General features: G+C 38.4%; 1 protein-coding gene across 1 annotated transcript in view; it reads left to right on the top strand.

The window, feature by feature from the left end:
• The first annotated feature begins 3318 nt into the window (after window positions 1–3318).
• The window catches only part of tgfbr3 (transforming growth factor, beta receptor III), a 67214-nt gene continuing 58369 nt past the window's right edge, over window positions 3319–12163 (top strand). Inside the window, exons 1-2 of the mRNA XM_029429559.1 lie at window positions 3319–3534; window positions 8163–8333. Of these exons, the coding sequence (XP_029285419.1) occupies window positions 8273–8333 (61 nt within the window). The 5' untranslated portion in view covers window positions 3319–3534; window positions 8163–8272. The remainder of the gene's footprint in view (window positions 3535–8162; window positions 8334–12163) is intronic.

Below are 12163 nucleotides of genomic sequence, written 5' to 3' on the forward strand. Positions count from 1 at the left end.
TCTGCCAAATGAATGTAATATAACCCAGGCAAGTGTGTTCCTCCCTCTCTCCGAAGCCAAACATAACCTAAACAGTCAAATAACCAAATTACCTAATCCATAACAATAACATGTAGAAACATGGCTTTTGAGAAATTCCTAATGCCTGATGAATACAGTTCCAGAAGCAGCGTGTGCACGCTTTCAAACGTGTTCTTTGCCTCACATGAAAACTAAATACGTCATTAAAGATAGTGCATTACCTTCTTTCGTGTCTTGTTGTTGGTGCCTTGGTACCTTGCAGTAGTATAATGTATTGAACAGGTCAATTTATCAGCAGCACATGCTCACAAAGTCTCACATTCAACGGCATTGAGGGGTTGATCATAGATTATAATCTCTGAACTCGTCTCGTAGTATGATTGTCTTTCTGTTTTAGCCCCTGAGGGTTTTATTCCTGCCTTTGGCCATTGAATGTTGGAATAAGTTTTTCCGTTCCCCCTTAAAAAAAGAAGAAGAATGTAAAGAAAACTGACCAATTATTCAATAAAGAAACAAAAACAAATGTTTGCTAAAATCTTAGTTCATTTCAAAGGATAATGTAATAATATTGTGATGTGTACAATCCATGCTCATGTCTTAAAAATAAATTAAATGATTCTCACTGTCACACTCATAGAATTTGTTTTGCTGCATTTGTTTCTTATAGAATTATCCCCACTGTGAAAGCTGACTTCAACACCTTAACTCCTGACCCTAACCCAAAAATAAAGAATCAAATAAAATGTGCAAGTGTCGTTTCTTATCATCAATCATTTTCATTTATCTTGACTTCCAATTCTGAAGACAACAAAACGTACTACTATTGATATTGGTAGTTGCAATGTCAATATGTATATCATTATACATACATACATATACACATATTTCTATTGTTTATTACTGTTTATGATATTGTTTAAAAGGTATAATTGCTGGGGCTGTCACAATATTAGATTTTCACAATGTATATATCGCAATGCCAATAGAATCTTTGAAAAATAAAAAATAAATAAATGTTATCAGCCAAATTAATCTTTAACTTTGTTTATTGTGTGTTTTGTCTCTTTTTTGGCAAACGAATTACACTCATATACGAGTGAAGGGAGGTGGAGAGAGGGTCTGTAACCAGAACTACAACAGTGTGCTAAAAGAACAATTACACTAATGGATAGTGAAAAAGCAACGAGATGAACTGACAAACAAAACATACACTCTGCCAACACGTTATTATCATATGTGAATTATTAGAATGATATCAATATAAAAAAGCAATAAATATATCATGGTTACCGTCAATACCAGTAAACCACGACACTCCCATTGCTGACAATATCACAACATATCTCAAATACTGGGGATAGGCTAACAAAATGTATATTTCTTTAGATTATTTTTTGGCTTTTTTGACAGTCATTGGATAGTACAGAAGATAGACAGTGAAGGGGAAGAGAGAGAGGACAACATGCAGCAAAGGGTCACAGGTCAGACTCTCAGCCTTAGAACATATACTGTAACATGTATTATAGGTAAAACTTCTGCATTCCAATCTTATTTAAGTGAAGACATCAGCAAACTGTACGCCAGTATGAGGTTAGAGGAATCATTATTCCAAATTGTCCCTTTCACAGTGTTATACTGTCATGATTATTATATCATTTGACCATTATTACTCATGTATTAGTGTGTAGTGAAGCCACACACTAAGTGAAGCTGGTATGAGACACTCATTTTAACAACTCAATATACTAATGGTACCTTTCATTTAATTTGTAGTTCTGTAAATGTTACCTTGTTTTAGATGAAACCTGATTAAAAAAAGTCTACGATAAAAAAATGGAAAATTAATCTTCGGGCACCCTTCATGCAACGCATCATATCTTATAAACTAATCTGTAACTATTGCTGTCAAATAAATGTAGTAAAGTAAGTAGTTTCCTCCCAAATGTAGCACCATATATTTGTACTTAAATGCAGTAAGGTCTATTGGTTACTTAAAATTAACACCAGAATTATAGTTTTTCCATGCAGATTTATCTCCCTGCATTTCTGCTATCTTGTTTTCAACAATCAGAAAGATATGTAGGCCCTCTCTCTGCTTAAGTGCTCAACTGAGGCATATAAGGACTCTTGCATAGCCAGACGTCCCAATAATCTGGCATCAAGGACCCCCATATAGATAGAGATCACTACATGGGCCCTCTTCTGATAAGAGTGACCTAAAGCAACCCTATACAATAACATTTTTTGAAGTTTTGTATAGACTTGCACATCTGTCTGCACTGTAAATGGGGACTGAGTGCTGAGACATTTCATCACACAGTCATGTATTATATACTGACGTGTGTATATATGCCTTAAAGGAAATTGTAACCAAAACTAGAGGTAAACACTCATTATGCCTTCTGCGTTTTATTGATGCTTCCAAAGCCTTCGATTATGTTAATCATAGAAAGTTGTTGCTAAATTGAGTCAGCAGTTCTTTTTAATCTTTATATTGATGATTTGTCCAACAATTGAAAGTCTGTAATACTGGGTGCATGATTGGTAATACTCTAATGAACCGTGCTGTATTATGTATGCAGATGCTCTTGTGGTCCTTAGTCCATGTAGCGCTGGTCTCCAGCAGCTCTTTATTATATGTTGTGTGTATTGGAACATGACATAAAATGCCATTAAGAGTGCTGTCATGATCTGTAGAAGCAAAAAGATAAATGTTTAAAATGTCCTGACTTAATTTGTTTGATAATAACCTTAGTGTCTGTAATAAGGTATATCTTGGACATTTTATTACAGGACAAATGACAGATGACGATATTTATACCACATGATATATGCACAAGCAAACATTCTCTTATGCAAGTGTAGTGTGTGCACAGGAAGTGAAGATGTCTCTGTTCAAAGCATATTGCACACTTGTGAACGAAGTACAGAAAATCAAGCTTATTATGCTATGAGAATATTACTTAGGAGACCTAGGTGGTGTCGTGTAAGTCAAATGTTTGTGGCTGCAGGAGTCAAACTTTACCAACTGTTGTAAGAAATATTTTGTTTTTAGTTGTTGTGCTTTTGTATGTCCTTTATTCTAAGTATTGTCTTGTCTTTATTCTGAGTCTGTAAAAAAGTTTTTGTTGACTCTTACTACTGATTGGAGGATCTCCTGACACTCTTGCAGGGGCTCCTGAGGAGACCGTGCACCCCGCTTTGAGGAGCTCTGCAGCAGCAGGCCATCTCGCGCACAGCTCAGCCTCCTCCCTCTACGCCCCGCCCCCAGATGAAGCCCTCAGTAAAAGGCAGAAAGATAGTAGTAAACTGTTTAGAACTTTGAGCGAGAGGGGCTGTCTATCCACACTTTGGTAAAAAATATCACGTCAGTTTCCAGCGCCGCCGTTTCCCCCAAAAACAACGGAATGGTGTGAATGTCCAGCCGAGAGAAGAACGACTTTAATATCCGCATCCACCGGAGCGACTTTAACTTCTACCAAGTTTACTTGGGCATTTTCTGGAGACTGCATGGTACGTTCTCAAGGGTTAACACTTTGAAAAGTTACCGCTTGTTTCTACATCAATACGTTTTATCAAAAGACTGTTATTGCACACCATGTCTGTGAATAGCAGGTTATTGTAAAACATTATATTTTGAAGCTAGCTGTGTTTACTTAACCACCCATAAATCCAGCTGAACATCAGTCCCTTGAATGCGTTGACAGTCAGCCTTCCTTCTCGCTGTCCTTCTTGAAGCTACAGGCTATTAGCTAATAGTTGCTAATGTTGCTATCTAATTTTCTACTTTTTTGGTCATGTTTTATTAGGACACGGGAAATAAACATGACACGGAGGTAAACCGAGTGTGTACCCAGTGCTTACAGAGGTGTTCCCTGCCTTTAGACAGAGAACAGCGTGCTCTCTCAGTGCAGGCGTCACTGACAGTGGAACCGCGCGTGTCATATTTGAGACGAGAGCAGGACGAGTCAACAGGAATTCGTTTATTTGCAAATGACAGTGGAAACTGCTTGAAATTAAGGTGGCGGTGTATTTACAACCACTAATTTAAGTCAGGTAAGGTTGTTAATTGTTTTGAGCTCTGGAGAAACAGAGTGTAGATTAATTTAATTATTTAGCACTTCACTTTTTAACTGTTAACTATCTGATGTGTTGCACTAAGGAATGAACACTAACCTTAGGTTATTGATGCATGTGTGTTGCATTTTGTTTTATAGAACAATGTTAAAGCTACATTCTTAAACGAATCATTTGTATTTAACATAGAGCTGCAAGTAACAATTATTATGTACTTTTTGTATAATTGATATGCTAAGTATTTATCTTTTAATAGATCAATGTTCGTAATTGTTGCTACAAAAGAAATGACTGAAACTATTAAATGATCCTGAAAATAGTTGCATGTTCATTTTCAGTCAATCGACTCATCATTTCATCTCTAATATAAGACATTGGATGTCAATACTAATACTTAAAAGTCACATGCATGAAGTATTATGACTACTGCAAACTACTTTTTATATGACTATTAGAGCTGCAACAATTTGTTGATAGTGAACAGGAAAATAATGGCCAACTATTTTTACATTCACTGTAATTTTTAATGCAAAAATGTCAGAAAATGCTGTTTTCAGCCTCTCAAATATGGGGATTTTCTGCTTTTTCTTTGTTTTATATCATATTAAATATAATATCTTAGGTTTTGGACTGACACAGCAAGACATTTAAAGACTTTGGACTTTGAGAAACTGGGATTGACAGTTTTCACAATCTTCTGACATTTTATAGATCTAGAAATCAATAATGGAAGTATTGATTAGTTGCAGCTGTAATTTTCATATGTGTCATGGATCTGTGTGCATGGTGACTCAGTTGGCAAAGGTGCACATCATGCACAGGTGTCAGGGTGTTTCGATGCAGGGAAGCGTGTGGGGACAGGGTGAGCTCTGTCAGAAACAAGGCTGTGATCATGCTTGTAATCAGTCAGTCAGAGTGGTGCTTTTGTGATGGAAGGAGGAGTGGGTGGTTTGTTAGTCCTGAGCCTGTAGCTACATATTTACACTGTAAAAAGAGAAGAGCTCATCACCAGGTCACGAACATTTAGATGACTTATGACGCAAACTGGTGTCTGATGAGTAAGTCTTAACATCTTACTCATGTACCTCAATGTGCAGTGTGTAACACACACACTGGCTCAGCCTTTTGTGCTGCTGCTCTCTTCACTTCTGGCTTTGTGATTACGAGAACATAGTATCTGCCCTCTGGACCTAACAACACTTAACTTCAGCTTATGCATACGTGATGACACAGATGTAAGCCAGGGCCTTTAACATTGAAGTGACCACAAGCATGCAGCTTGGTTTTGGTAATGTGCACTGCAGTACGTTCAGTCTGAGGTCTGCGTGTTCTGATGTACTTTCCAGATCTTCTTTGGATGAAATAGTTGCTCGGCTTAGACGGTCAGGGTTGAAGAGAAGTCACATGAGGTGGTTTTAGTTGTTGCTGCAACAAAACCAGCACAGAGGCATGGGGTAAAACCTGTACACTTAACCCAAAACAAGTTAGAAAAAAGTAAGCTTTGTTGCCCTAAATTTAACTTTAACAGTTTGTTATAATTGCGATAAAATCTTTTCTTACCAACAGAGTAAGATGCTGCTTTCTTTCAGCCTTGAATGCCGCTTTTCTTTGATTTGGTCTTTGCCTCACCAAATGTATTGCAACACAGCTATTTTTTTCGTTTAGTCAGTAAGGAGATGAAGTTCAAGGAGAGGCATAAATCAGACAGAGGGCACTGGCTCTCCTTGTCTAACTGAAAGTGTAATATTTGTCATGATTTTCCAAAATGACCTTGCAGCTGCCTCATAGTGAAAGGCCCTTTTGTCCTGTGCAAGTTGCTTGCACTGCAGAGCGATGCACCTTAGAACTTTATGCATCACTTCTCATGTACCCTCTATGGTTCACCAAGAGGGAGATAGGTGCACACATCTGTTTCTACCACGCGGTACTGTGCTAGTCATAGATGCAGCCTTTAAACCTTTAAAGTGCAATTCCTGTCACAGCACCTTAACCACATGGGTTTGACATTCAACTTGAGTTACAGTGTTGTTGTCATAAGAATCAGATATCACTCAGAAAAGTAGTTTGTGCAGAACTTGTTCAGTCGACCACATCAAACATGTTACGCCCTTTTGCAATCTAGAAAGTGTGTGTGTGTGTGTGTGTGTGTGTGTGGTGTGTGTGTGTGTGTGTGTGTGTGTGTGTGTGTGTGTGTGTGTGTGTGTGTGTGTGTGTGTGTGTGTGTGTGTGTGGCCCCGCCCTTCGCGAATCAGGAGGAGGGAATGCGATAAGCAATTAAAACTACTTGAATTACAGTGGGGCGCAGCGTTCTAAGAGTTGTACTGAATTTTCTGCACTTTATTATTTCACTACAATGAAGTTGTTTCAGTAAGTAAATATAAATGATAATGATACTGCCGCTTTTGCACACATTTTCCCAATTTTCCAAAAAGGATAAAACTATTTCAGACTCATTTGTGGAACCAACATCTAGGCGTCAACCTCTGGGTGGGTATTTCCCACGGCAGCAGCCGACTGACATCTGAGGGGCGGTGTTGCTAGGAGACGCACTGACAGCTTCGGTGGCTGGCCTCGACTGGAGCATGTCCTAATCTTATATAGCCTCTGAATGTCTTTTTTTGTTTTTAATTGTAACTTATTTTTAACAGACAAAAAAGTAACACCTACAAACAGACTTACAAACATAGACAACCCACATTCAAAAACAGAACAAAAATAAAAAAGACAACAACCACAAAAGCCAGACTAGACAGATAAATACAACAATGTTTCAGCCTATACCATTAGAAGGAAAAAAAGCATATGGCCCAGAATAGCAAAACTGGATATTGCACAGTAGGAACTTTTGTTAACAAACAGGAGAGTTAAGGTGAGAGTTAAGAGGCTACGCATGTCAATAGACATTTCTTCCTCTTCTTGAACAAACCCAAATAGCACTGGTAAACCATTTAAACCGTCTTTACTTTTACAACATTCAACATTAGGGAGGACCCATGATGCTCCTCATTTTGTGTTAAAAAAAAAGTAAAAGCTAGCAAGCTAGGCTAACTATTGTCCATTTATAAAGTGGAAGCCAGTTATCCTAGCTCGCTAACTGATTCCCACTTCACGTTACTTTTGCGTTCATGTTTATTTCAATACTTTCAATACGGTAGCTCTCGCACACTCAGTGTTCATTTCACTATAAAGGAGGGGGGGCTAGCTAGTTTTAGCAGTCTCACCCTTTCATTGTTCCAGTTGAGGTGATGTCAAATGACCAGACTGGAACAAGTAGTCCGGTAACCTCAGCACTATACACTTGATGCAGTGATTTGAATCACGATACAGAATAGTGTATAATGTTGTCACAACCAAACAATTTAGAGGGTACCGTCATTAGAAACATTTCTTTTAGTAAATACAGTTCTGATCAAATAAGTGCACAAGTCAAAACAAACACAGAGTGTATACTAATACTAATATACTCATATTTTTAATTTCAGGTTGACTCATGAAGTCATATGTCACTTGATTTTTCTCATGTTCAATTTATTTCTCTTTTTTTTAGGTTGGTTAAGAGGAACTCTGTAAAGTGTGTAAAAAGTGTTGGACATCCTTAGTGTTTAATAGTACATGAACTTATTGCCGTGTCATGTTAGCCAGCGTTTGAGGTCAGATTACTAAAGTAAAAGCTTCAGGCGAGGTCATGCTGATTAGCGTGGGGGTACTAAGCTGTTTATTCAAGACCCCACTGGAGCATCCAGTGTTTCCTGGCACTCTCAATTAAAGTGTGTTAATAACCTGTGGCATGTTCCAAAGTGTTTCACTCCCAACAAGCCGGTCAGCCGTCCCGCACTGCTCACACACTCGGGCACGGGAAGGTGTGTGCACTACGGCCCTTTGAAGCATGCATGACCCCCAATTAACCCTCCTGGATTAATCCCCTGGTCTCCGAACTGCTGCTTCTCTTGTCTCATCTCATCACTCCCATGGGATATATATTAAGCAGAGCCCAGTTTCCTGCTGTTTGTCCACGCTCAATGCGTCTTCTTCTGATTGACTCTCTACTTTTGTTCACTTTGCAGCTGAGGTTTGAAGCTGACTTCCGACAGACTGCTTCATAGTGAGGGAAACCTTTGTGAAAAGCAGGAGAAAAGGCCTGTTCACCCACCTTCCCCATACTGGAAACTACAGGATGGCTAGAAGATTCCCCATTCCCTTGTTACTTCTTGCAATATGCTGCCAGGCATCTGCAGGTAAGTTCCTCTCATTGCTTGGCTATATATGAAACTAATGAGTTATCATCTATAACAACACTAGATAACACTGTTGTTTGCTTACATAATTTAAAGGGTAACGTTGGTATTTTTCAACATGTACCATATTTTCCCATGTTTTTGTTTCTAAGTGACTAATGGGCACAACACATTTTGAAATTGGTCCAGTATTGAGCAAAGAACGATAAAGAAATATAATTGCGCTTGATCCAGTCTGTTTGTTATTAACCAAGTCTCGCTCAAGAAGAAGTCTCGTCCAGAAAACTTGCGAGAGGTGACTTGTTGCCAGAAGACAAGAGTGGAATTGTGAGTGAGAGTCGGAGTACAAAAAGTGTATCTCAGTATTGTCTTAAAGAGTTTCAATGTCATGGCTGACTATTTTGGTGGTTTTGACAATGTGGATCATTAGTAACCCTCTCGCAAGATTTCAGAATGAGACTTCTCCTTGAGAGAGCCTTGATTAGACAAAATAACAAACAGATTAAGATCAAGCAAAAGGTAAAGAATTTTGTTTTTGTTTTTTATCTGTGGGGCATTTCCATAACGCTGTCAACAATGTGAGTGGCAAATAAAAAGGCACTTTTAGTGGACATACATTAAAGGTGCAGAATTGCCTGATAACATTGCAGACCGTTTTGCGGCTGTTGGATTCGGCTTTCTTGCTATCAGAAATTAAATATCTTGACTATGCATCCATTCATTACAGTGCTGTGTTGTCAGACAACCACAACGTATGTCCATACCCTGGGATTTCCCTTTCTAGACAGTGCTTGTCAGAGTCGTGAGTAAGGGGGATTTTCATTTAAGTCATTTAAGTGCTGACAAGTTCAATCTCAGAAAACAAACACTCATCAGGCCTACATGTATCTCTCAGGTTGATTGGAATGAGGCTCAGATACTGCTAACTACTGAGTAATTTACAGCCGTTAAACAAACCAAAAAGAGAGAGAAAATAACCAAGTCAACTGCTACAAAGGTGAACACAGGAAATGTATGCACGTTATCAGTGTGTCATATCAATTAATGTTGGGCTCTGGATGATGACACTAACTGCTACAACTCCCTCTATATGGACTTGCTACTGATGTGCATGCTACTGATGACCTTTTATACTCCAATAGGTTCTTGTGAATATGAGCAAACATTTCCTAGGGTGCTTAGATGTGTATCTGTGACATCCTATCACTTTACTTTGTCACAGTCACTTCTATCTTCTTTATATTGCTTTGTATTCGCTGCGCTAAAATATAGGAAACATTTATTGAGATGAATGGAATAATCAAATCCATATATATTCTTCATAACAGCATATATCAATTGGGTTATTCTTTTGTTTATTAATACCATTTAATAGTGATTCAGCTCACTTTATAGTAGCTGAATCAGTTGGTCTGTGTGGTTGTGCTTAGGTACAGTGGTGTTTTAAACTCGAGGCTTGCATCACCATACTGAAATGATCACAATGGCTGCTAACATGCGGATGTTGGGCAGGTAAAATGTTAAGCTTGTTAACTAGATTAGTTTAGCATGTTAGCATCTAACATTTAGTAACTAAACACTAAACACAAAAGCTGTGTCCCAGTTCAATACAGTTATTTATACTAAGTCTGAGCATGTAGTATGTATGTAGTGTGTTCACTAAAGAAAAAATGGAAAATTGTAGATCTATATTATTTTCCCACAGTGCAATGCACAGAGGAAATTGAGGTGTTTCACTCATTGCGACTGGAAAAAAAAAAGGAAATTAATTGTGGATAGTAGTGGGACTGGATTGAGATTAGTGGAGCGTTCTAACGTTGTAGTTTGATTGACATCCAAAGGCACACATATTGTATCATTTCCTGTTAGCATAAATAGTACAGTATGTTGTTTTACGTTTATGTTAGTATATTTGTTTATAAGGGCTGACCCAGCCCTTTTTATGAAATAATAATGTCTATCAAATTTCATGCCAGTCCCTCCATTAGTTGTCCGACTGACCAACAAACATTGCCATCGAGCTCTAAAAAAACAAAACATGCATGTCACATCTTATTGCTATAATAAGCTGTTTGGCATGGTAATAAAAATGTGAAATTTCACTCATATTCATTGCATCAGTCAAACTGCCAATGGTTTACACCAAAAGCCACTTTTGCCTTGCCCTTGTTTAGCACCACAAATATTACATGGGAAAGTCTAATTGCACTTAAAAAAAAAGAAGGAAATTCTTATGTAGAAATAAATGTTCGGTTTCTAGAGAGAAGTTGGGTTGTGGTCATATCTATACTGGCTAGAAATGGGTGGAGTTTGCCACGATCAACTGTTACTGTTGTCCACAATGGCTTCAAAATTCAGCAGTGGTTTTCAGCGCTTGACCAAAATATTCAATTAACTGACCCAAGCCTGACACTCAGCCCCACAGTGTGAGAAAATCTGTCAAGTTGGCAACAATCTGGTGCAAACCACACTGAGAATCTAGTGTACATTTCTCTTTTCCATTTTTCAGATTGTGAGATGTTTTGTTTACAGGAACTGGTTTCACAATGTACGGCTTTGGACTTGAACTCACTCCAGCTTTAATCTGCAACATCTCGTGTTGTTTTTCTGTGGTAGCACAGCAATAATTACCCAGTAGGAGACATGCCACATAGCCAGCGCTCCAAGAAAGAGTTCGCGTTTTTCATGCTTTCAGTCTGATTGCCGCCATAGGTTATTATTTCAAAAGTGTTTCTCTATTCTCTGGAGGTTTGAACCACACTCCTGAGAGCGGAATTCAACTCAAACAACAGTCAGTTTGTTCTGTGGGTAGAGCAAACATAATTTCTCCCACAATGCCAGGATCTCCAACACAATGAAGTCACGTACAAAGTTTTCCTCTAAATTCTTCCTCATACGGCACAACACATTGTTGTACTGTGTCACCAGGGACTGATATTTACAGTTTGACAACCAAATGCCCTTTCCCCCAAAGTGCATTGGCAGCAATTTACTTTGTGATTCATGGACAAATCTTCAGATGCTCTTTAGTTACTCAAACAGTTGCTTTTTTAAAACGGGTAAAAGGCAGTCTAACAAACATATTTTCAAGATTTCAAGAAACATTTAAAAGACATTCTTCCACTTCCATTGGGCTAAATTAATTTTCACTTTCAGCTGTAAGCTTATCAATTTTGTCATCTTCTTTTCACCACCACTTCAGCCTATCTTTCACCTCTCTCTCTCCTTTTGTGTCTATTTCTATCATCTCGCAGCATCTGTGTAAACAGACACATCTGTCCTCTAAACTTGTCAGGAGAGCTCTCTTACGTAATGTTTAGATTAGTCTGCAATGAGTCTTCTCTCAGCGTAATGCTATCCAGGATCTAGGCCTCCCATAACTCTTAAAAGTCAGACTGAGAGTGCCTTGACGTCCATATTTCAAGGCTCTGTTCTGCTGCTTCACTCTATTTTCTTTCTGTTTATAACTTTTTCTTTCATACCCTTACTACCATTTTGTGGTTGCCTCTCCTCTGCGTACTAAAACGGCTATTTTGTGATGGATGTATTGTGGACATTTGAGTGGAGTTTGGGTAAAATAGTCTTCTAGGAGCCATGCCAGATATTAATTTGAGGCACTTGCCAGAAACAGCTCCGACAGGATGCTGGTTTTACTGGAGGCATAACGCCGGGCTGGTGACTCACTGAAAAACACACCATTGATTGCAGAAGTACTTTCTCCTCCTCCTATAGCCTTTCCTGATTTTACTTATGGGGCGGCTTGATGAATGATGGAGCTATTAGTGCGAATCTGTCTTCAGCTACTCATTGTGGAAGCACATAGTTGTTAA

The sequence above is a fragment of the Cottoperca gobio genome, chromosome 4 (assembly GCF_900634415.1).
Source record: "Cottoperca gobio chromosome 4, fCotGob3.1, whole genome shotgun sequence".
NCBI lineage: Eukaryota > Metazoa > Chordata > Actinopteri > Perciformes > Bovichtidae > Cottoperca > Cottoperca gobio.